This window comes from Apostichopus japonicus, chromosome 1 (genome assembly GCF_037975245.1).
Source record: "Apostichopus japonicus isolate 1M-3 chromosome 1, ASM3797524v1, whole genome shotgun sequence".
In the NCBI taxonomy this organism is placed as follows: Eukaryota; Metazoa; Echinodermata; class Holothuroidea; order Aspidochirotida; family Stichopodidae; genus Apostichopus; species Apostichopus japonicus.
In genome coordinates this window covers 12,692,009-12,713,393 of record NC_092561.1, presented here as the reverse complement: position 1 = coordinate 12,713,393, position 21,385 = coordinate 12,692,009, and the positions used below count along the sequence as shown (strand labels likewise).

The window sequence follows — 21,385 nt, the reverse complement described above, 5'->3', positions numbered from 1 at the left end:
GACATATGCTCATTCACCCACTCACTCACTCACACACTTCCTCACATTTCTGATGTGGGGTGAACTACAATATCTCATGTCCCTATACATTACATGTAGGGAGATGAGATAATAAGATATTAGTATATACTGTATTATCTGTCATTGAGCTGTAATGAGGCTTGTGAAACTATTTAACTACTTTGATGACTAGATCAACCAATTGTCTAGAACACCTGGACTACTGCAACATACTGTAAACACTGTGTACAGTAAGTGATTCTTTGAACGTGTATTGCTACAAAAGCTGGTTTCGCATTGTCAGTACAGTAGCTAACTTCACTGAAAGGGCTGTTGCAGGGCATCAGTTGTCATTTAAAGTAAGGAATCTTGACATTAAATCAACATTTGGTAAGTTATTGCTTTAATTTGCACCAATTTAAATTTAAAGCATGCAAAGTAATAAAGAAAAATAAGTTTTCATGATATTTTGATGTGAAAGTTGACCAGAATTTATTCCGAGTTGACCAGTTATTTTAAAGAGCTGTATTGTTATGAGACAATATCAAGAAACAAATCACAAAATATACTGTTTGACAGCAGCCAGATGGTTCTAAGCACATATCTAAGTTATATTTGTTGCAGGGATATAAATATCAATAAATGGCCTGGTCAAACTTACAACCTATAAATCTAAGTGAAGCTTTGCAAGAGATATGATGGGATGCTGACCATGAAAAACCCCTTCCAAATGGTAGGACACTGCTGACTTCCAAACTAGGATTTTACTGTCGTATTAGCTACATAGGTTATAGTTTTTCAATAACATCTGTATCCAATAGGATATGATGATAGCTTAATTTATGTCTCCTTCAAATGAAAAATACTTATGAGGCAAAGATTTTATTCTACCCTCAATAAAAAAACAATTTTACAAAATTGGATGGGGGAGGGTTAACATGCAGGAGGGGTTGGAAGTCATTGGAACATTTCTGGATCAGTTTAATTTTTGATTACCAAATGCTCCAGCTAATGTTCAACGTGATCATCATAGAAACATTGGGTTAGCACAGACTGACATACGGCCATTCAGACTGACCAAGTATCTATTGCTTACAAATGTTTGGCCATTTATCAACTATCAAAGGAGACAATTTGTGCTGCCAAGGTATATATGTAGCATTAAAGGGGTTTTCTTGTATTTTATTTTATTTTATGGTATGCATGTTTTAATGTATTCAACCTTTGATTCATATTCAACCTTTGATAACAAATGTTTGCTCTAAACTACAGAGTACCAAAAAACTACAGACATCACATTCGTTTGTTGTAGAGAGATGTGCATGAATTATTTCAAAAACTTGTATCAATCTATTTCAATGTGTAACTGTGGGAGGAGTCCACAACTAAATATTGCTGTTCTTGTAATGCAAATTTTTAAGCATATTGTGTAATATAAAAGGCATGTAAAGTTGTATCAGATCTATGTTTACACACTACAGTAGGATAGTACACATGGTGAGATGAAACTTGAGCAGTTCCATTAAACTTACTAAATATAGACAAATCTATGCAAGGGATGCATAACAAATCCAGTAGTCACCAAGGTGGGTATTGTGGTATTGATTACAGATGCAGGACTTTCTGTCCTACTGTAATAGTTGAAAGCTCATGTAGTCACATCTGGCTGACTAATGGTTGGTTATAACACATGAAATATAGCTGTCCATGTTCACTGCAAGCTAGATTGAAAGACAACTAATGGTTGCATATTACACATTGCATAGAGCTGTCCATGTTCACTGCAAGCTCGATTGAAAGACAACTAATGGTTGCATATTACACATTGCATAGAGCTGTCCAGGTTCACTGCAAGCTAGATTGAAAGACAACTAATGGTTGCATATTACACATTGCATAGAGCTGTCCATGTTCACTGCAAGCTCGATTGAAAGACAACTAATGGTTGCATATTACACATTGCATAGAGCTGTCCAGGTTCACTGCAAGCTAGATTGAAAGACAACTAATGGTTGCATTTTACACATTGCATAGAGCTGTCCATGTTCACTGCAAGCTAGATTGAAAGACAACTAATGGTTGCATATTACACATTGCATAGAGCTGTCCAGGTTCACTGCAAGCTAGATTGAAAGACAACTAATGGTTGCATTTTACACATTGCATAGAGCTGTCCATGTTCACTGCAAGCTCGATTGAAAGACAACTAATGGTTGCATATTACACATTGCATAGAGCTGTCCATGTTCACTGCAAGCTCGATTGAAAGACAACTAATGGTTGCATATTACACATTGCATAGAGCTGTCCAGGTTCACTGCAAGCTAGATTGAAAGACAACTAATGGTTGCATTTTACACATTGCATAGAGCTGTCCATGTTCACTGCAAGCTAGATTGAAAGACAACTAATGGTTGCATATTACACATTGCATAGAGCTGTCCATGTTCACTGCAAGCTAGATTGAAAGACAACTAATGGTTGCATATTACACATTGCATAGAGCTGTCCATGTTCACTGCAAGCTAGATTGAAAGACAACTAATGGTTGCATATTACACATTGCATAGAGCTGTCCAGGTTCACTGCAAGCTAGATTGAAAGACAACTAATGGTTGCATATTACACATTGCATAGAGCTGTCCATGTTCACTGCAAGCTAGATTGAAAGACAACTAATGGTTGCATATTACACATTGCATAGAGCTGTCCAGGTTCACTGCAAGCTAGATTGAAAGACAACTAATGGTTGCATATTACACATTGCATAGAGCTGTCCATGTTCACTGCAAGCTAGATTGAAAGACAACTAATGGTTGCATATTACACATTGCATAGAGCTGTCCATGTTCACTGCAAGCTAGATTGAAAGAGAACTAATGGTTGCATATTACACATTACATAGAGCTGCCCATTTTCACTGCAATCTAGAGTGAAAATTTAATGGTTCATGCAATTTGTGAGACCTGTATCGATAGTGTACAGTAGCTAATCAAAAAATAACATTGGCAAATAAACACAGACATAGTTAAACATTGCTTCTCGATGTAACCAACATTGAACCTTGCCAAATATATGATTATGTGTGCCACCAAGCTCAATTTAAATTTAGTAATATTTTCAGTAATTGGTGATAGTTTCCTTCTTTGTTACAGATTTGATAAAACATGAAAGATGCTGGATAAGAACTGACTTTATAAAATGGAATCACAAGAAGTAACGCCTAGTACAGCTGGAAGTAGTTCTGTGGAAGGTGCAGATATGAATCAGAATAAAGCAGGTGGCAGTGAAGTGTTATTGGAAAGTGACCCTCCAAGTGATGACCAAACCACAGTGACTGCAAGGAGGAGAACTCTTGAAAGGGGTAAATCAGTAGACCCTCTGGCAGAAGAAGAAACAGCAAAAGAATCTGTTGGAGATAAAGCTTCTTTGACGAAACTGGAAACAGATTTGTCAGGAAGAGAGAAAGAAGATATTAACGCAGCTAAATCAAGTCCATCTCAGTCAAAAGAAGACATTTCAACGTCAGCTAACAATTTGGGAGAACAAACAGTGGTTGATCTAGAAGAAGTATATGTAGGGAATAGTTCTGACTGCACAGAAATGACAGACAGGGGAAGAGAAGACACTGTCATAAATGGAGAGTCAAGTGAAGTAGAAGATTTGGTGCAGATGGGAGGGAAACTGAAAAGTGAAAGGCAAAATGAAAAGTCTGAGCCTTCTGAGTTTGTGAAAAACAAGAAGAGACTCAAGAAACAGCTGTCAGTTAGGTTTGCTGATGATGAGGAAGGGCCTAGATCACCCTCCATTTCAGTAACTGCTTCTGCCAAGTCTGAAACTGACAGCTCAATTGAGAAGAAAGAGGCATTGGGTCGAACAAGAACAGTTCGAGATCATATCCGAGATGGTCTACTGCGCATGCTCCATCCAGATTCATATGAGATTGATGCCTTCCCATTGGATCAGGGAGTTCAGTCATACCAGACATTCGATTGGGACTCAGCTACAAGGCACAGGAACCGTGCTTCATCTGTTGGTGAATCTGTTTCTAATTCTGACTGTGTTACTTCACCAGTGCGACAGATACGAAGAATGGATTCAGTGATCAGTGCCCTATCGGAAGATGAACTGGATTTGTATAGACGACGTGGTGACCCATGTCTGAATCGCATGGAGTCTGTTATGAGCAATGCCACTTTAGATTCAGAGGTGTTGTCAGATTTCTCTAAGAAACGGTTCAACATGCGAACTGAAATGGCTGAGGGTAAGAGAGGATATAAGGATTGTGTTTTAGCTCAGAACAAATATGTTATGTCTGTTTGGGAAGTTCAGTTTATTTTTAGCTTCTTGGTGTCCATTATCATTATATAGCATTCACCAAGCCAAAAGGAAAATTGTTGGACTCAACATGCATGAAGTTACTATGCATTGACAGGCTTTGGGTATTTGACTTGTATGAAGCTTGTGATTGAGGGGGCGAGGGGAAGGCGGCAAAGGGGGGGATGGGGGATGGTCAAACCATAATGCTTTCCTACCTCAAATCAAATAAAATGAACCTTTTGTGTACATTGTGCAACACAAGTTACCAGGATTTTAAAAAAAATAGAGGATCATTTCATTACTAAAATGTTTTAAATTTAAACAAATGGGTGTTACTTTTAAAATGACAAAAGGACACTATTTGTGAACACTGCCAATATGTTGAGATGTATCTAGCCATTCCTACTGTACTCGTTGGCATCCATGGAACTTTCCCATAGTAATGAGAGACCAAACATCATTGAGATGAGTGACAATGGAGACATGATCATCTTGTTAACAGGGTATTGTGAGATAACACTAGTATGTATCTTCTTATGTTGGTCAGTGGTCATATAAGCTTTACAGAGAGCAAAATTTGAACATTTATTAAAAGTGCAGTACAGTATAATGTAATAACTAAGTGTGGAAGTCCGTTATGTTTAATGTTATGACCTTATTATGTGGTAAAACTAGAATATTATCTTCACTCTCTCAGATTACCTGTCTCCATTCTACATATATGCATTCAATCTACCTAACCTACAAAAGTTGGTAACATTTTAGCTAGTGTTTACACGGGTTATCCGGGTACCCGCCCGACGTGATACAACCCGGTTCCTAATTTATTACCTGAATCCTATGCAAAGTGTGATTTTTAAAAAACAAAATTGCCAAACCGACGGTTAGGCAGATTTCCCATTGACTTAGTGTGGTGTTAGACTACCATGTGGTCGAAGATAACAGCAATAACGAAGGTACCCGCCCGACGCGATACTACCCGGTTCCTAACTTATTACCCGAATCCTATGCAAAGTGTGATTTTTGTAAAAACAAAGTTGCAAACTGATGGTTAGGCAGGTTTCCCATTGACTTAGTGTGGTGTTCGGCTACCATGTGGATAACAGCAATAACGAAAGTATTCCATGGATATCTTATAACTGCGTCACAATTTCAGCTAATAAACGGATGGCTAGGCTAGGTTACCCCCATTGACTTAGTGTGGTGTTAGGCAACCATGTGGTCGAACGTAACAGCAATAATGAAAGTATTCCATGGATATCTTATAACTGTGTCACAACTTCAACGAATAAACAGATGGTTAGGCTTTGCTAGAATTTCTCATTACTTAGTGTGGTGTTAGGCTACCATGTGGAAGAAATTATTATTTATTCATTCGTTTATTTCATAGAAGGAAAGGCTGACAAGGAATTTTACGAGATGTTTATGGATTAAAGACAGGATAACTAAAAAATAATAATCGCAAGTGGCTTTTTACTAATCGTTTATTCCAAATGAGATCAAATTGCGCGTATCGCGCAATCTCGCGGCTAATGCGAACCCTGGGCCTGCATAATAGATAGTAGTAGTAACAACTATTTTAGAGCTAAATTGGATATTTATATGGTCTGATCCAATAGACGTGGAGAGCAAGCATTTTTGGACCTGTGTGAACACTAATTTTAGCACTGTGCCCCCCACTGACCTAATGGGGGTGCAGTGCTAAAATGTTACCAACTTTTGTAGGTTAGATAGATTGAATGCATATGTAGAATGGAGACAGGTGAGAGAGGAGTGAAGATAATCCTCATACCAGTAAGTTTTGGGGAGATTTATACAAACACTTTAAGATCAACTGCTCAAAAAGAGTATTTACCTCACATGTTATCTTTGTGCCCCTCCCCCCCCCCCCCACCTTTAAGCATCTGAAGGCCTGATTTTTCATGTTTAAAGTTCTGCTTATTCTTAGGTACTTTTCTACAACATTCAAATTTTATCCATATTGTATTGACAGGCACAACAGACAAGGGTTACAAGATGGTGTATGAGAAACGGAAACCATTTACAGATAAGGACCGTTTTCCGTTTGTAGAGAATAATGACATCATTGTTCAGATAACTGACGTTGGACAGATCAGTGGGAGGTCCGAAAGAACCTTGAACCCAAATCTGTGAGTAATCAAATCAATTTTAAGCTTGCTTTTAAATTGCCTCATGATTGATGAACTCCATTGATGAACACTACTGTACATTCAATGGATAGAGTCAACAGAAATACCAGCTAAGTTCCTCAACAAAACATCATTTGAAAGGATTATTTTGTTTTGTGTACCGAATTGGTTTGAAGATGGTACCTGTGAAAATGCAATATTGCGATACTGCGAAAAATGATACCTGCGATATTATGTGTATTGTATGATATTGTTGAAGAGAGATAAGTTGTTCTCACAACAACTTTGTTTATACTGAATGTACACTAATATAATAGTAAATAAATATAATATCCATAGAGCTGTAGCTACACACAGCACAATCCTCCTAAGTTGAGATGATACTACAAGTTAGATAGTTGATGTGTCAACTTGAGATTCAACAAATCTAATCTTCGAGTATAGTTTCATATTAAAACAACCCCTCCAACCATTCCAGTGTGTTCTCATGATCAAACTACTTTGCATTCATTTTTGTTTGCTAGCTTCGTTGAGCTGCTCATAACAGATCTTTTGTTAGAGACTATGGTTGCTCTCAAAATGCCTTTGAAATTATCAGTTTTTGGTGTTTTCATGTTTCATGAAAGGCATAATCTTTTTCTTTTTATAGAAATAACACAGCCTGTCAGGAATATGTAGCGTAGTACATATCAGTATGTTTGTAAAATATGAAGCATTATTCCTGATGGAGAGGGCTTTAATTTGACATAAACATGTTGATTGTTTATTCTGTTCCAGATATTTCATGGAAATTCATCACATGAATTGCATCTGGACAGTGAGACGACGATATCATCACTTTCTCAAGCTACACGAAGAAATGCTTATATACAAAGCTACACTGAACATTCCTTTTGGAGATCAAAAGTTAGTCTTGTCCACTGTCAGCATTATTTGACCAAAGGTCTTTTAAATTGCATGATTTCCTTGTAAATACAAATTATTAAGAATGAAGGAATGGAGAAAGTCAACAGCAAAATGTTAACAGGTCATGTGAGAAACTTTGATGACTTGTAAATTCTTTCACTGACCTAGTCTGCTTTATGCAGATGATGTCAGCCAAACTCTAGTTAACTTTTGGTCTTTTTCTTGTGTTATTATTGTTCTTTTGAAGAGGTACAGATCCAATACAAAGAAGATATATTTCTCCACTAGTAGCATTCCAACCTATCCTCTTGTTCCTATTCATGTGACATCTTGATAATTCAAAGCCACCATTGATTGTAACAGTTCTCCACTATGAAAAGTTTGATTCCTTTTCGTTTATTCACAGTCATCGAGAGAGAAGCAGAGCTTACAGAGAAAAGTCACAACGTCGCTTACCTCACTTTCCGAGGACTCCAGATGCTTTGGTTCGCTCTAAGAACATGGCTAAGAGGATGGTAGGTTTATGAAATTGAAAATGCTGGAAGAAGGCAATTGCTAACCATCATCTTTTGTTGTTACAGATATTTTTGTTGCTTGGCAATCTCATCTTAAGCTTGCTGAAAGTCAAATTTGAAAACTATTACTTTCACCTCATCCACTTTTAAAAATCAAAACTACGGTATAGAAATGTTTCCCGAAAGAAAATGAGGGCGGCATTAAAGAAATAATCATGCATAGACTGGATGTGTGACCTGATTAATTCACTTTGACTTCAGCTTTGACCACAGCGCTTCTCTATGCTGCCGTGTTGGACGAATCTAACCGTAACAGTAATTACCCACTTTGCGATCCGCTTTATAGTCATTGCCGACTTTGCGATCTGCGGTCCCCCTCACAATTTTGCAACAGTATAAGAGACTACATAGTTTTCTCTTTCTGGAAACCAAAATTGACAAGATGGCAATCCACAGGAATTGCATATATCATCGCCACCAAACACTGATTTCAAATGAACAAATTTCTTATTAGCTATGCAATCTGGCAATACCATTTTTGAAGTTAACATGACTACATTCTCTCCAACTAGGTGAATGGCATCAATCAATTTTCAAATCACATCTTCTGTGTGGCAGGTCAGGATGGCTGATGCATGAAACTTGAAAAAAAAATTTGCTTCTACCGTTTGACGTTTTATGGATGCATGATAACAATGACTGTTGCATTTGTATGATAGGAAAGACGTAAATAACCGAGTGTTCTGAAACGTTTGACATTTTATGAATGCATGTTAACAATGACTGTTGCATTTGTATGATAGGAGAGATGTAAACACCTGAGTGTTCTGAAACGTTTGACGTTTCATTGATGCATGTTAGCAAAGACTGTTGCATTTGTATGATAGGAAAGATGTAAACAACAGAGTGTTCTCAAACATTTGACGTTTCATGGATGCATGTTAGCAAAGACTGTTGCATTTGTATGATAGGAAGGATGTAAACAACCGAGTGTTCTGAAACGTTTGACGTTTTATGGATGCATGTTAACAATGACTGGTGCATTTGTACGATAGGAGAGATGTAAACACCTGAGTGTTCTGAAACGTTTGACGTTTCATTGATGCATGTTAGCAAAGACTGTTGCATTTGTATGATAGGAAAGATGTAAACAACAGAGTGTTCTCAAACATTTGACGTTTTATGGATGCATAATAACAATGACTTGCATTTGTATGGTAGGAAAGACGTAAACAACCGAGTGTTCTGAAACGTTTCACGTTTCATGGATGCATGTTAGCAAAGACTGTTGCATTTGTATGATAGGAAGGATGTAAACAACCGAGTGTTCTGAAACGTTTGATGTTTTATGGATGCATGTTAACAATGACTGGTGCATTTGTACGATAGGAAAGATGTAAACCACCGAGTGTTCTGATCCTCCTGAGTGGTGATAAAGATAGTGTTTTAATTGTAGTTGGAGTATTTTGTTGATCAGGCTAACTAAAAACATGCATCTGCGTTCCATCACTCGATTTGGTTCAATATAGATTAACATAAGTTTGTCACACATTCTTTAGTTGTTATGAAGACAGTGAGTCAGTCATATGCAGAAAATATTACCAAACAAAATTGATTTATCACCCAAATTAGGAATGAATGTAAACTTCTTTATAATATAGTAAAAGCATATAATTTAATTAAACCAATCACCGTTTTAAGATAATATAAGACCTATCAAAATATTATTGTACAAATTGTAATAATTTGTTTCTTTTATCCTGTGTAGGCTCACCTTCAAAAGTACCTGCAGGCTGTTCTGGATAACCAGGTTCTACAAAACCATCCATCTGTGGTAAACTCATAGCCTTCAGATATGTGTGATTAATAACTCGTTTGTTTTATTCATGTGATTAATAACTGTTTTATCTATTCATAGTAATGTGGCAGTGAAATATTAGGAAAATAAGAAAAGACAGAGACATCTTTATTTGAAGTTTGCTGACTGAAAGTGCACCATATCTGCACCAGTTCATTGGGCCTCATTAAAAGAAAGTACACCATATCTGCACCAGTTCATTGGGCCTCATTAAAGAAAGTGCATCATATCTGCACCAGTTCATTGGGCCTCATTAAAAGAAAGTGCATCATATCTGCACCAGTTCATTGGGCCTCATTAAAGAAAGTGCATCATATCTGCACCAGTTCATTGGGCCTCATTAAAAGAAAGTGCATCATATCTGCACCAGTTCATTGGGCCTCATTAAAGAAAGTGCACCATATCTGCACCAATATTTGTAAATTCCAGACAGAAATGGAGTGGTAAAGTTCAGTATTGGTTAACACTCCTTCTACCCACTTGCATGCATATTAAAGTCTGATGAATATTACTTTACACAATAAGTCCACAATGTGTCATCTAAGTTATTGCCCAGGCACTGGTACAGTATTGTGTACCCTTCATTCTTCATTGTGTACATTAATTCTGTGGAACTTCACAGTAATGAGTGTAATAAGAATTCTAGATTCTTATCTCAATTCTTGATAAATGTCAGCAGTTGCTGGTACCAAACCAAGATGTTATTTACCATTTGTTGTAAGAAAGAAACATTTCTGCAGACTCTACAGTAATAATAAGTATCAGTCATGTTAACTGTTGAAGGTGAGTGTGAGTATAGTGTCGGTGCAGTGTAAGGATAGCTTACTTCTTCATGAAGCATGTCACAATTTTTATTCTCACCAACACCATTAAGCTAACATGAAGCACTTCACGATGTTACTTTCACAACACTATGTAGCTAACATGAAACACATCACAATGTTATTTTCACAACACCTTGTAGCTAACATGAAACACTTCACAATGTTATTTTCACAACACCATGTAGCTCACATATTCCAAACTTTTCACCTCTTTGCACAGCTGGAATTCTTTGAAGTGAGTGAGCTTTCATTTATTGATGAACTTGGACTTAAAGCAAAGTAAGTTTAGGGATGACTAAGATTCCAGTAGATGGTTAGAGTAGCCAAGTGTCATTCCTCAAATCATTGCTCAGCAGAGTATTTGAGGGATGTGACTAAGTTTCCAGTAGATGGTAAGAGTAGTCAAGTGTCATTCCACAAATCATTGCTCAGCAGAGTATGTGAGGGATGTGACTAAGATTCCAGTAGATGGTTAGAGTAGACAAGTGTCATTCCACAAATCATCGCTCATCAGAGTATTGAGGGATGTGACTAAGATTCCAGTAGATGGTAAGAGTGGCCAATTGTCATTCCACAAATCATTGCTCAGCAGAGAATTTGAGGGATGTGACTAAGATTCCAATAGATGGTTAGAGTAGACAAGTGTCATTCCACAAATCATTGCTCAGCAGAGTTTTGAGGGATGTGACTAAGATTCCAGTAGATGGTAAGAGTAGCCAATTGTCATTCCACAAATCATTGCTCAGTAGAGTATTTGAGGGATGTGACTAAGATTCCAGTAGATGGTTAGATTAGCCAAGTGTCATTCACAAATCATTGCTCAGCAGAGTATTTGAGGGATGTGACTAAGATTCCAGTAGATGGTAAGAGTAGCCAATTGTCATTCCACAAATCATTGCTAAGCAGAGTATTGAGGAATGTGACTAAGATTCCAGTAGATGGTAAGAGTAGCCAATTGTCATTCCACAAATCATTGCTCAGCAGAGAATTTGAGGGATGTTATTAAGATTCCAGTAGGTGGTAAGATTAGCCAAGTGTCATTCCACAAATCATTGCTCAGCAGAGTATTTGAGGGATGTGACTAAGATTCCAGTAGATGGTAAGAGTAGCCAAGTGTCATTCCTCAAATCATTGCTCAGCAGAGTATTGAGGGATGTGACTAAGATTCCAGTAGATGGTAAGAGTAGCCAATTGTCATTCCACAAATCATTGCTCAGCAGAGTATTTGAGGGATATGACTAAGATTCCAGTAGATGGTAAGAGTATCCAAGTGTTATTCCACAAGTCATTGTTCAACAGAGTATATGAGGTTAGTGACTAAGTTTCCAGTAGATGGTTAGAGTAGACAAGTCATTCCACAAATCATTGCCCAGCAGAGTATTTGAGGGATGTGACTAAGATTCCAGTAGATGGTAAGAGTAGCCAATTGTCATTCCACAAATCATTGCTCAGCAGAGTATTTGAGGGATATGACTAAGATTCCAGTAGATGGTTAGAGTATCCAAGTGTTATTCCACAAGTCATTGTTCAACAGAGTATATGAGGTTAGTGACTAAGTTTCCAGTAGATGGTTAGAGTAGACAAGTGTCATTCCACAAATCATTGCCCAGCAGAGTATTTGAGGGATGTGACTAAGATTCCAGTAGATGGTTAGAGTAGACAAGTGTCATTCCTCAAATCATTGCTCAGTAGAGTATTTGAGGGATGTGACTAAGATTCCAGTAGATGGTTAGAGTAGACAAGTGTCATTCCACAAATCATTGCTAAGCAGAGTATTGAGGGATGTGACTAAGATTCCAGTAGATGGTTAGAGTAGCCAAGTGTCATTCCACAAATCATTGCTCAGCAGAGTATTGAGGGATGTGACTAAGATTCCAGTAGATGGTTAGAGTAGCCAAGTGTCATTCCACAAATCATTGCTCAGCAGAGTATTGAGGGAAGTGACTAAGATTCCAGTACATGGTGATTTTAGGCAATTGAGATTAGGAATTGCTCAGCAGAATAATATTGGTAATGATGGAGAAAGAAGCATTCCCATCAATCTCTATACTTCATATTTCACTGTAAATATTATACCCTTGATGTTGACTTTTGTAGATATTCCCCAAATCTATTGACTGTACTCTGTAATTATAAATGGAAAATAGCATCATTTTATATTCATCCTGACTTTTCTGGAAGATTTTTGTTTCTTACAATACCTTTGAAAATAGGGTGTACTAGGACAGAATTGATTTATAAATGTTAATTCTTACATCATCAGGGAAGGATGGGTGTTTAAAAAGTCTGGTGGCCACCATGTTCTTTCAGGAATTTGCTCATGTTGCCCTAGCTGCAAGATTAAAGCTAGATATTCAAAAAGGTAAGAAAATATATGTTAAGGAAACATGTGTACAATATGTACTTAGTTTTTCACCTCAGTTTTGTTTGTACTGAAATAATGAAATATATCAGTTTGTGGTCAATGAACTGGAAATGAACAAGTTAATGACTTGAAGAGCCTAACCCATAATACCATTTGTTTTCACTAAACTTTTAATGATTTTGATCTTTGAGTTGTATCATATTTCTATAAGTCTTTGTTCAAGGTTGAAGGGTGTGAAGACTCGCGCAAAAAGAAACGTCTAATGCCAGTAATCTGACCTAGTTTTGAATGAGGTGTAACAGAAATGTTAGGCACCACCATCGATCCCAGTAAATACACACACATACCGCTTGCTACCATCGGTAATTAGACACTAGTGTACAGTCAGTGCATACAGCTGCGGTCAATACCCACAGCACAGTGTACAAACAATAACAGGGATGGACGTCTCAGGTCCAGCTAAAGATAACAAGGTATCACGTTTCATTACTGCACTGTCTGCATTTTGTAACGACACGAACAAAACGTCACTTGCAAGCAACGGAAAGTTAACTTTTTCAGATGGCCACACGCGGTTTGGGGCGAGTCTTCAATGCCTTTAAGGCATACTCAAGCTTCCACGTTTTTACATTGCTCTTTCAAAGTTTCAACACTATAATGAGGTAATTATTGTTTTTATAAACATAGGTGGCTGATAACAAAGGACTCTTTCCTTGCATACATGAGACCTAACGATGGAGAAACTAGAGGGGTGATGCTCTTTGACAAAAGCTTCAGTGCCCAGTGTGGTAAGGAGGATACCGGGAGGAGCAAGTGCCTTGTCATCTCAAATCAACATCGGTTAGTTGCTTAACTGTTGTAGGACCCTCACACATATGGGAATGGTGTGTTACCTACATAAACATTGCAAGCCAAACCAGTAAATCTTAAGAACATTCTTATCCAACACTTGGTTTACTATCCCTAAATTCTAACTGTTAACATTAAAAATGGAATGGAAGACCTTGTGTCTGATAGCACCCTCTGGAATATTTCTCTCTAACCTCCGCATTAAATATTAAATGTCATGAACCCAAAACCTGCCACCCTGTGCCATGGCAGCAATACGACAAAACCTAGTATCAGTAACAGTATCTTCACATTCATGTTTTCTCCTTTGTGAAGCGAGTTTAATTAAATGAGGACCCTTATCCCTGAAGCAATCATATACGTGTACCTGAAGATAGGAATAGGAGCAAACTATTGAATTCATCACGTTATTTGTCTTTCTCAGCATAGTCTCTCTTGTGTGATCATATTGACAGGAATTCACAAATTAATCATAAATGCAACCATTATTGACATTAAAATATACTGTCCACACCTGACTGTGGATTTAAATATTCTGATGATGGATGTATGATTGTAATTTACATGTTGCTAACACTTAGGACATTACGTGTGAGGTGTACCAGTAAACTGGCAGCTCGTGAATGGATGGTGGAAATTCTCAAGGCAGCCAAGGGCTCAGAATATTGTCAGGCTCATCAGCACGGATCCTTTGCTCCGGTCAGAATGCAAACCTTTGCTCATTGGTAAGTAATTAAAGTGAGCAAGAAACAAACAATATCTTGTTGTATTATGTATCTACTCAATTCATGTTTGAAGAGTTAATACAGAAAAAGCAGCACTGTGCATGAGCAAAAACGGTGAAGGGTAGATACACTATATGTACCTAAGCCTTTTAAAGGTGATAACAAGTTTGGACAAAAAATATTGTATGTGTACGTGCAAAGTATCTCTGTTTTGTTGTTGTTGTTGCTTTAGTTTGATTTCAATAAATATTTTCAATATTTTGTTTATTTGATGTGCAGGTTTGCGGATGGAGAACTGTACTTCCAAAGTATAGCTGATACCCTGGAAGCTGCACAGGAAGAAATCTTCATTACTGATTGGTGGTGAGTACCCACCTTTACTACATCTGCTGGTCCCTTCCCAGAAATCTTCATTACTGATTGGTGGTGAGTACCCACCTTTACTACATCTGCTGGTCCCTTCCCCTGCTTTTTGTTTGTTCTTTTTGCTCTTTATAGATTTTGAGTTGTTGGTGAATCTTTGAAACATATGTTATAGGTAAAAACTATGTTATATGTAAGACTTAATGGCACTTTGTGGAATCTATAATATAGGTAAAACGCTGTGGAACCTATGTCTTTATATATTATTAGTACTCCCACACTACCACAGTCAAAGGTGTCTTACCTTCATGTCATGTTTTCAACTCACTTCTAGCTTCTGCTTCTCTAAAGTGATCAGCATATCTGAAGTAGAAAAACTTTGTAATGAATTAAAGACAAACTACGAAAATGGTTTTTGATAAACAGTTATGACTTCCATTGTTTTATCATCAAGATAATTAGTCTCTTAATTAAGTGCTGACCTTCTTCTCTTTTAGCTCATCAAGGCTTGTTTATTTCTTTTGTTTCTTTTCTTGTTTTGACACTTATATCTGTAGGATCAGCACACAACCTTCTGCTTAGTAGAATATTCAGCTAGAAATCTTCCCCATAGTTTGGTAGTTTGTGAAATCACAGTATTGTCTTTAATAAGTTAAGATGGTGAGCAGATGTCTATGTTAATTTTGCTGTATATGCCATGTACAAAACCATTCGAATAAAGCCTTGCAAATTGACTCTTGTACAGTTTACAAACACTTTTAGGGAATGAGTCTGAGGGACTCCCATACGTTAAGCTAACTTTGGTGTGGAGTTCATCTTTGGTCATGGTAAAAGGTCCAATTTTTACAAATCATAACCATTATATTAGTAGTACCCTGAAATATTTATGTTACACTATACAGCATACATCTTTGTAGACAGTTCTGCATTAAGCTTGAAAATTGGTTGTGATCGCTATATGATGAATAATTGCTGGTACTTGATGAGAAGAAACATTATAAATGGAAACCTTCCTGGTGAGGTTCTGATACTGGTAATTTATTTTTATGTGTCTCTTGTTACCAGGTTTAACCCAGACATCTATCTGAAGCGACCAGCAGTTGAAGGACACAAGTGGAAAGTGGATGAATTATTGAAGAGGAAAGCTGTAAGCATATCATAGTTAAATGGAAGAGTATTTCTGTATATAAATGAAAACTTGTTGCTTAACAGGAGTTCAGTACACTTCAATTTATGATTCTCTGTCATCCTGAGATATATTTAAAGGAATAGTGAACAAATACAAGGTATTGTTGATCTTAAATTATCCACAGGTATTAATTTATGGGATATTAAGCTGCACGTCGTAAGACATGCTTTGCTTTATGTTAGTATTTGTCAGAACTGACCAGGTGAATCAATTTATTATTCCTTTGCTGAAGGATAAAACCTACTGGTTGTAACCTTTCTAGATTTGTAGGGGCTCCCATGGTGGTGGGGTTCTTGTAGTATGTTCTTAGCATCTATCTCCAATAACTGAATCTCTCCCCGGTTTCAAATCCTTTGAAATCTTATATCCAGTTTCTTGGGAGTGGGATAGTCTTTCAAAATGTTTTTCTTTTACCACCCTCCTCCTTCACGGAAAACAGTTCCACTTTATCAATATTTCAGATTGAATTTCATTGTTTTCTGGAGAATGCACTACACAGGATAAATTTCTTATCTTTGGGGATTTCAGTTCTCATGCACCCAATACTCCTCCAGACTCATCAGCCACATTACTCGAACCTGTGATACATTTAGTCTGCAACAAATGTCTTTGATAAAACACATCATGGTGGACAAACACTTGACTCAGGGTGGACATACACTTGACTCAGGGTGGACATCCACTCGACTCAGGGTGGACATACACTTGACTCAGGGGGTGGATATACACTTGACTCAGGGTGGACATCAACTTGACTCAGGGTGGACATACACTTGACCTTCTTATTACTAGAAGGGACCATTAGTTTGTCAGTCAAGTTTGGTCTCACAAATTTTACCTTTGTGACCACCTTGCGGTACTTGCAACCCTTGACCAGTCCAAGCTTAAATTGTAAACTACCTATATATCTTCCCACAGTGTTTGTCATTTCTCTCCGGATACTTTTAACATTGAGTTAGGTTGTTTGCTTCCATCTTCTCATGGTGACATTGATAGCAGTATTAATGACTATAACAATACACTCATTAAAGTTTTGGATAATCATGCTCCATATAGGAGATATAAATGTCGTTCCCACCTGCCCCCATACCCCCCCCCCAACCATGTTGTAGCACTGAATCTGCCCTGGTAAGAGCTGATGATCTTTTCTCCTCCCTTGATAACAAGAAATATGTTTCATTAGTATAACTAGATCTGTCTGTAGCCTTTGACACAGTGGATCATGACATTTGACTATCTAAATTGGAACAGATTTTAATATCCGTTGAGCTGTTTTAAGGTGGTTCAAATCATATTACGAACATACCTCACAAACAGTCCAATTATCCCAGTTTAGTTCTGGCATGTTTTGCACCATGGCGTTCCTCCAGGGGCTATCCTGGGTCCAGTCCTCTTTTTGATATATATTTCGCTCTCGGAAAACTAATAAGTTTGTATGATATTAATTATATGTTTTATGCTGATGATACTCAACTCTATGTCACCTTTGATCCAAATGATCTTAACCGTGCTCTATCCAAGATGGATTTATATATTCATGGGGTTAGATTGTGGATGTGTCTATCCAAGATGGATTTATGTATTCATGGGGTTAGATTGTGGATGTGCTCTATCCAAGATGGAATTATGTATTCCTTGGGTTAGATTGTGAATGTGCTCTATCCAAGATTGATTTATGTATTCATGGGGTTAGATTGTGGATGTGTCTATCCAAGATGGATTTATGTATTCATGGGGTTAGATTGTGGATGTGCTGTATCCAAGATTGATTTATGTATTCATGGGGTTAGACTGTGGATGTGTCTATCCAAGATGGATTTATGTATTCATGGGGTTAGATTGTGGATGTGCTCTATCCAAGATTGATTTATGTATTCATGGGGTTAGATTGTGGATGTGCTCTATCCAAGATTGATTTATGTATTCATGGGGTTAGATTGTGAATGTGCTCTATCCAAGATGGAATTATGTATTCATGGGGTTAGATTGTGGATGTGCTCTATCCAAGATGGAATTATGTATTCATGGGGTTAGATTGTGGATGTGCTCTATCCAAGATTGATTTATGTATTCATGGGGTTAGATTGTGAATGTGCTCTATCCAAGATGGATTTATGTATTCATGGGGTTAGATTGTGGATGTGCTCTATCCAAGATTGATTTATGTATTCATGGGGTTAGATTGTGGATGTGCTCTATCCAAGATGGATTTATGTATTCATGGGGTTAGATTGTGAATGTGCCTTATCCAAGATTGATTTATGTATTCCTGGGGTTAGATTGTGAATGTGCTCTATCCAAGATTGATTTATGTATTCATGGGGTTAGATTGTGAATGTGCTCTATCCAAGATTGATTTATGTATTCATGGGGTTAGATTGTGGATGTGCTCTATCCAAGATTGATTTATGTATTCATGGGGTTAGATTGTGAATGTGCTCTATCCAAGATTGATTTATGTATTCCTGGGGTTAGATTGTGAATGTGCTCTATCCAAGATGGATTTATGTATTCATGGGGTTAGATTGTGAATGTGCTCTATCCAAGATTGATTTATGTATTCATGGGGTTAGATTGTGAATGTGCTCTATCCAAGATTGATTTATGTATTCATGGGGTTAGATTGTGGATGTGCTCTATCCAAGATTGATTTATGTATTCATGGGGTTAGATTGTGGATGTGCTCTATCCAAGATTGATTTATGTATTTCTGGGGTTAGATTGTGAATGTGCTCTATCCAAGATTGATTTATGTATTCATGGGATAGATTGTAGATGTGAAAAAAATAATTGATATCACAGAGGTAATTGTTTTCAGTCTGTCTCAGGATAGATGTGAATTTAAGAATCTTTCACTCCTTATTGGTGATAAAATTGTACATGCCACTCCTGTGGTACACAACTGTATATTAGATATTAGACAAGTGGGTCAACTTTGTAAATATCTTGATAAAACTGCAACTGAAAACCTTATTCACACAGTAATTTCCAGTATGCTTGTTTACCCAAATTAATTACTAGTTGGCACATCTTCTACCCAATTATCTAGACTGCAAAAACCAGAACATAGCTGCTAGAATTGTTCACAGAGCAAATATATATACTGCCAACTATACTCCAATACTGAAATAGCTGCATTGGTCACCTACAAATCTATGCATAGATTATAAAATCCTCATTTTGGCCTTCCATGCTATTAAATTCAGTACCACAAGTTACTTGTGTGATATCTTGCAACAACAAACCAAAAATAGGCCATCTAAGATCTCAATATCATAAACAGTATATTGTTCTAGTGTCTCCATTGAAAGAGATCGAGGATCGCAGTTTTAATAATGCTGCCCCCTGTTTGTGGATCTCACTTCCAGTAGATATGAGGTCTCTGGAATCACTTGATTTAGTTTAAGTTTTGTCTTAAAACTCATCCTTTTGCACATTGTTATTGGATGTTTTCTTTTTGTAAAGTGCATTGAGCAACTTTTGTTTGATTCTGTGCTATATAAGACTAATTATGATAATTATTATTGTTGTTTACAGTGGTGTTGTTGTTTTTATTCAATTCAACTTTATTTCAAACAACAATGTTCAAAGAATTTACAGTGATGTGTTTAGACAAAAGAATTAAAACATAATAAATGGTTGAGGGGATTGCACAACGAAGCTACTAAAAGCTTGTTATTGTTATTATTAATCTATGCAATGTTGATGGTGTGTATGCGTGTTTGATCCCTTACACCTTTAATAGAAGACATAAGTAGGCTACTTCTTTTGCAATCATTTTCACCTTGTTCTGCAAGGGTGATTACTAAACTAGTAAATTTTTGTTAATGACAATGTTGCTTCGGATTGACCATGATTCTTTTTAAATATTTAGAAGCAAGGTGTAAAGATCTTCATCCTTCTCTATAAAGAAGTGGAACTCGCCCTGGGATTAGACAGCAAGAGAACTAAATGTAAACTGCAACGTTTGCATCCAAATATTAAGGTGAGTGCATTTGGTTTATCCAAAAACCAACATTCCAGTTGATTTTGTATTACCTTCCAAATGATTGTTATTAAAACCTATCTCTGTGCCTCTTATGCCAATCTAATGTGGGCATTCTCTGCTAAATTAGAGTAAATCAGACATAACCTTTCACCATGATCTCTTTTCAAGATCTCCATAGTTATAGTTTGATGTGTACACAAGAGATTTTTCAGGCATCAGGACTAATTTTATTTACTGTCCAGGCCACTTCAAATGCAACAGACTGTAAATGTTTGATTGCATTTACAAGTCAGCAGATGGAAAAGAGAAAAGTGATTCTGTATTATCGGCTTGAACTGGGACTTATTCTGTATTATCGGCTTGTACTGGGACTTATTCTGTATTATCGGCTTGTACTGGGACTTATTCTGTATTATCGGCTTGTACTGGGACTTATTCTGTATCATCGGCTTGTATTGGGACTTATTCTGTATTATCGGCTTGTACTGGGACTTATTCTGTATCATTGGCTTGTACTGGGACTTATTCTGTATTATAGGCTTGTACTGGGACTTATTCTGTATTATTGGCTTGTACTGGGACTTATTTGTATGATCCGCTTGTACTGGGACTTATTTGTATGATCCGCTTGTACTGGGACTTATTCTGTAATATCGGCTTGTACTGGGACTTATTCTGTATTATCGGCTTGTACTGGGACTTATTCTGTATTATCAGCTTATACTGGGACTTATTCTGTATTATTGGCTTGTACTGGGACTTATTCTGTATTATCGGCTTGTGCTGGGACTTATTCTGTATTATCGGCTTGTACTGGGACTTATTCTGTATTATCAGCTTGTACTGGGACTTATTCTGTATTATTACTTGATTTATATTATGTAACCCGGATAAGTTTTCAACCTGCCTTGGTGTGACGATTCACTCACAATTGCCAAGAAACCCTTGTGACCTTTGTCATCTCTTATAGGTTATGCGTCATCCAGACCACCCACCAGGGGGTATTATTCTTTGGGCCCATCATGAAAAACTGGTGGTTGTGGACCAAGCTGTGGCCTTTGTAGGGGGACTGGATATATGTTATGGTAGATGGGATGATTTTAAACACAGACTGACAGACCTTGGATCTGTGGCACATTCTGACAAGACCCTGGAAAAGAAGAATGTAAGTATGAAGGTTGTTAATGTAGCTGCAGGCTGAGACTATATAAGTTTGCTGCAGTCATGGTCAAGAATGTAAGTATGAAGGTTGTTATTGTAGCTGCAGGCTGAGACTATATAAGTTTGCTGCAGTCATTGTCTAATGTGATAATTATGAAAGCAACCTTACTGT

At 37.2% G+C, this 21,385-nt stretch overlaps 1 protein-coding gene across 3 annotated transcripts in view; it reads left to right on the top strand.

The window, feature by feature from the left end:
• Nucleotides 1-21,385, top strand: part of LOC139967809 (phospholipase D1-like) — a 56,633-nt gene that overhangs the window by 21,277 nt on the left and 13,971 nt on the right. For all 3 annotated transcript variants that reach the window (XM_071971925.1, XM_071971915.1, XM_071971908.1), the window contains exons 2-14: nt 3,156-4,264; nt 6,314-6,470; nt 7,248-7,376; nt 7,783-7,891; nt 9,660-9,725; nt 10,794-10,852; nt 12,837-12,935; nt 13,626-13,778; nt 14,369-14,512; nt 14,792-14,875; nt 15,941-16,022; nt 19,939-20,049; nt 21,023-21,217. In XM_071971925.1, coding sequence (XP_071828026.1) covers nt 3,202-4,264; nt 6,314-6,470; nt 7,248-7,376; nt 7,783-7,891; nt 9,660-9,725; nt 10,794-10,852; nt 12,837-12,935; nt 13,626-13,778; nt 14,369-14,512; nt 14,792-14,875; nt 15,941-16,022; nt 19,939-20,049; nt 21,023-21,217 — 2,451 coding nt within the window. In that variant the 5' untranslated portion in view covers nt 3,156-3,201. The remainder of the gene's footprint in view (nt 1-3,155; nt 4,265-6,313; nt 6,471-7,247; nt 7,377-7,782; nt 7,892-9,659; nt 9,726-10,793; nt 10,853-12,836; nt 12,936-13,625; nt 13,779-14,368; nt 14,513-14,791; nt 14,876-15,940; nt 16,023-19,938; nt 20,050-21,022; nt 21,218-21,385) is intronic.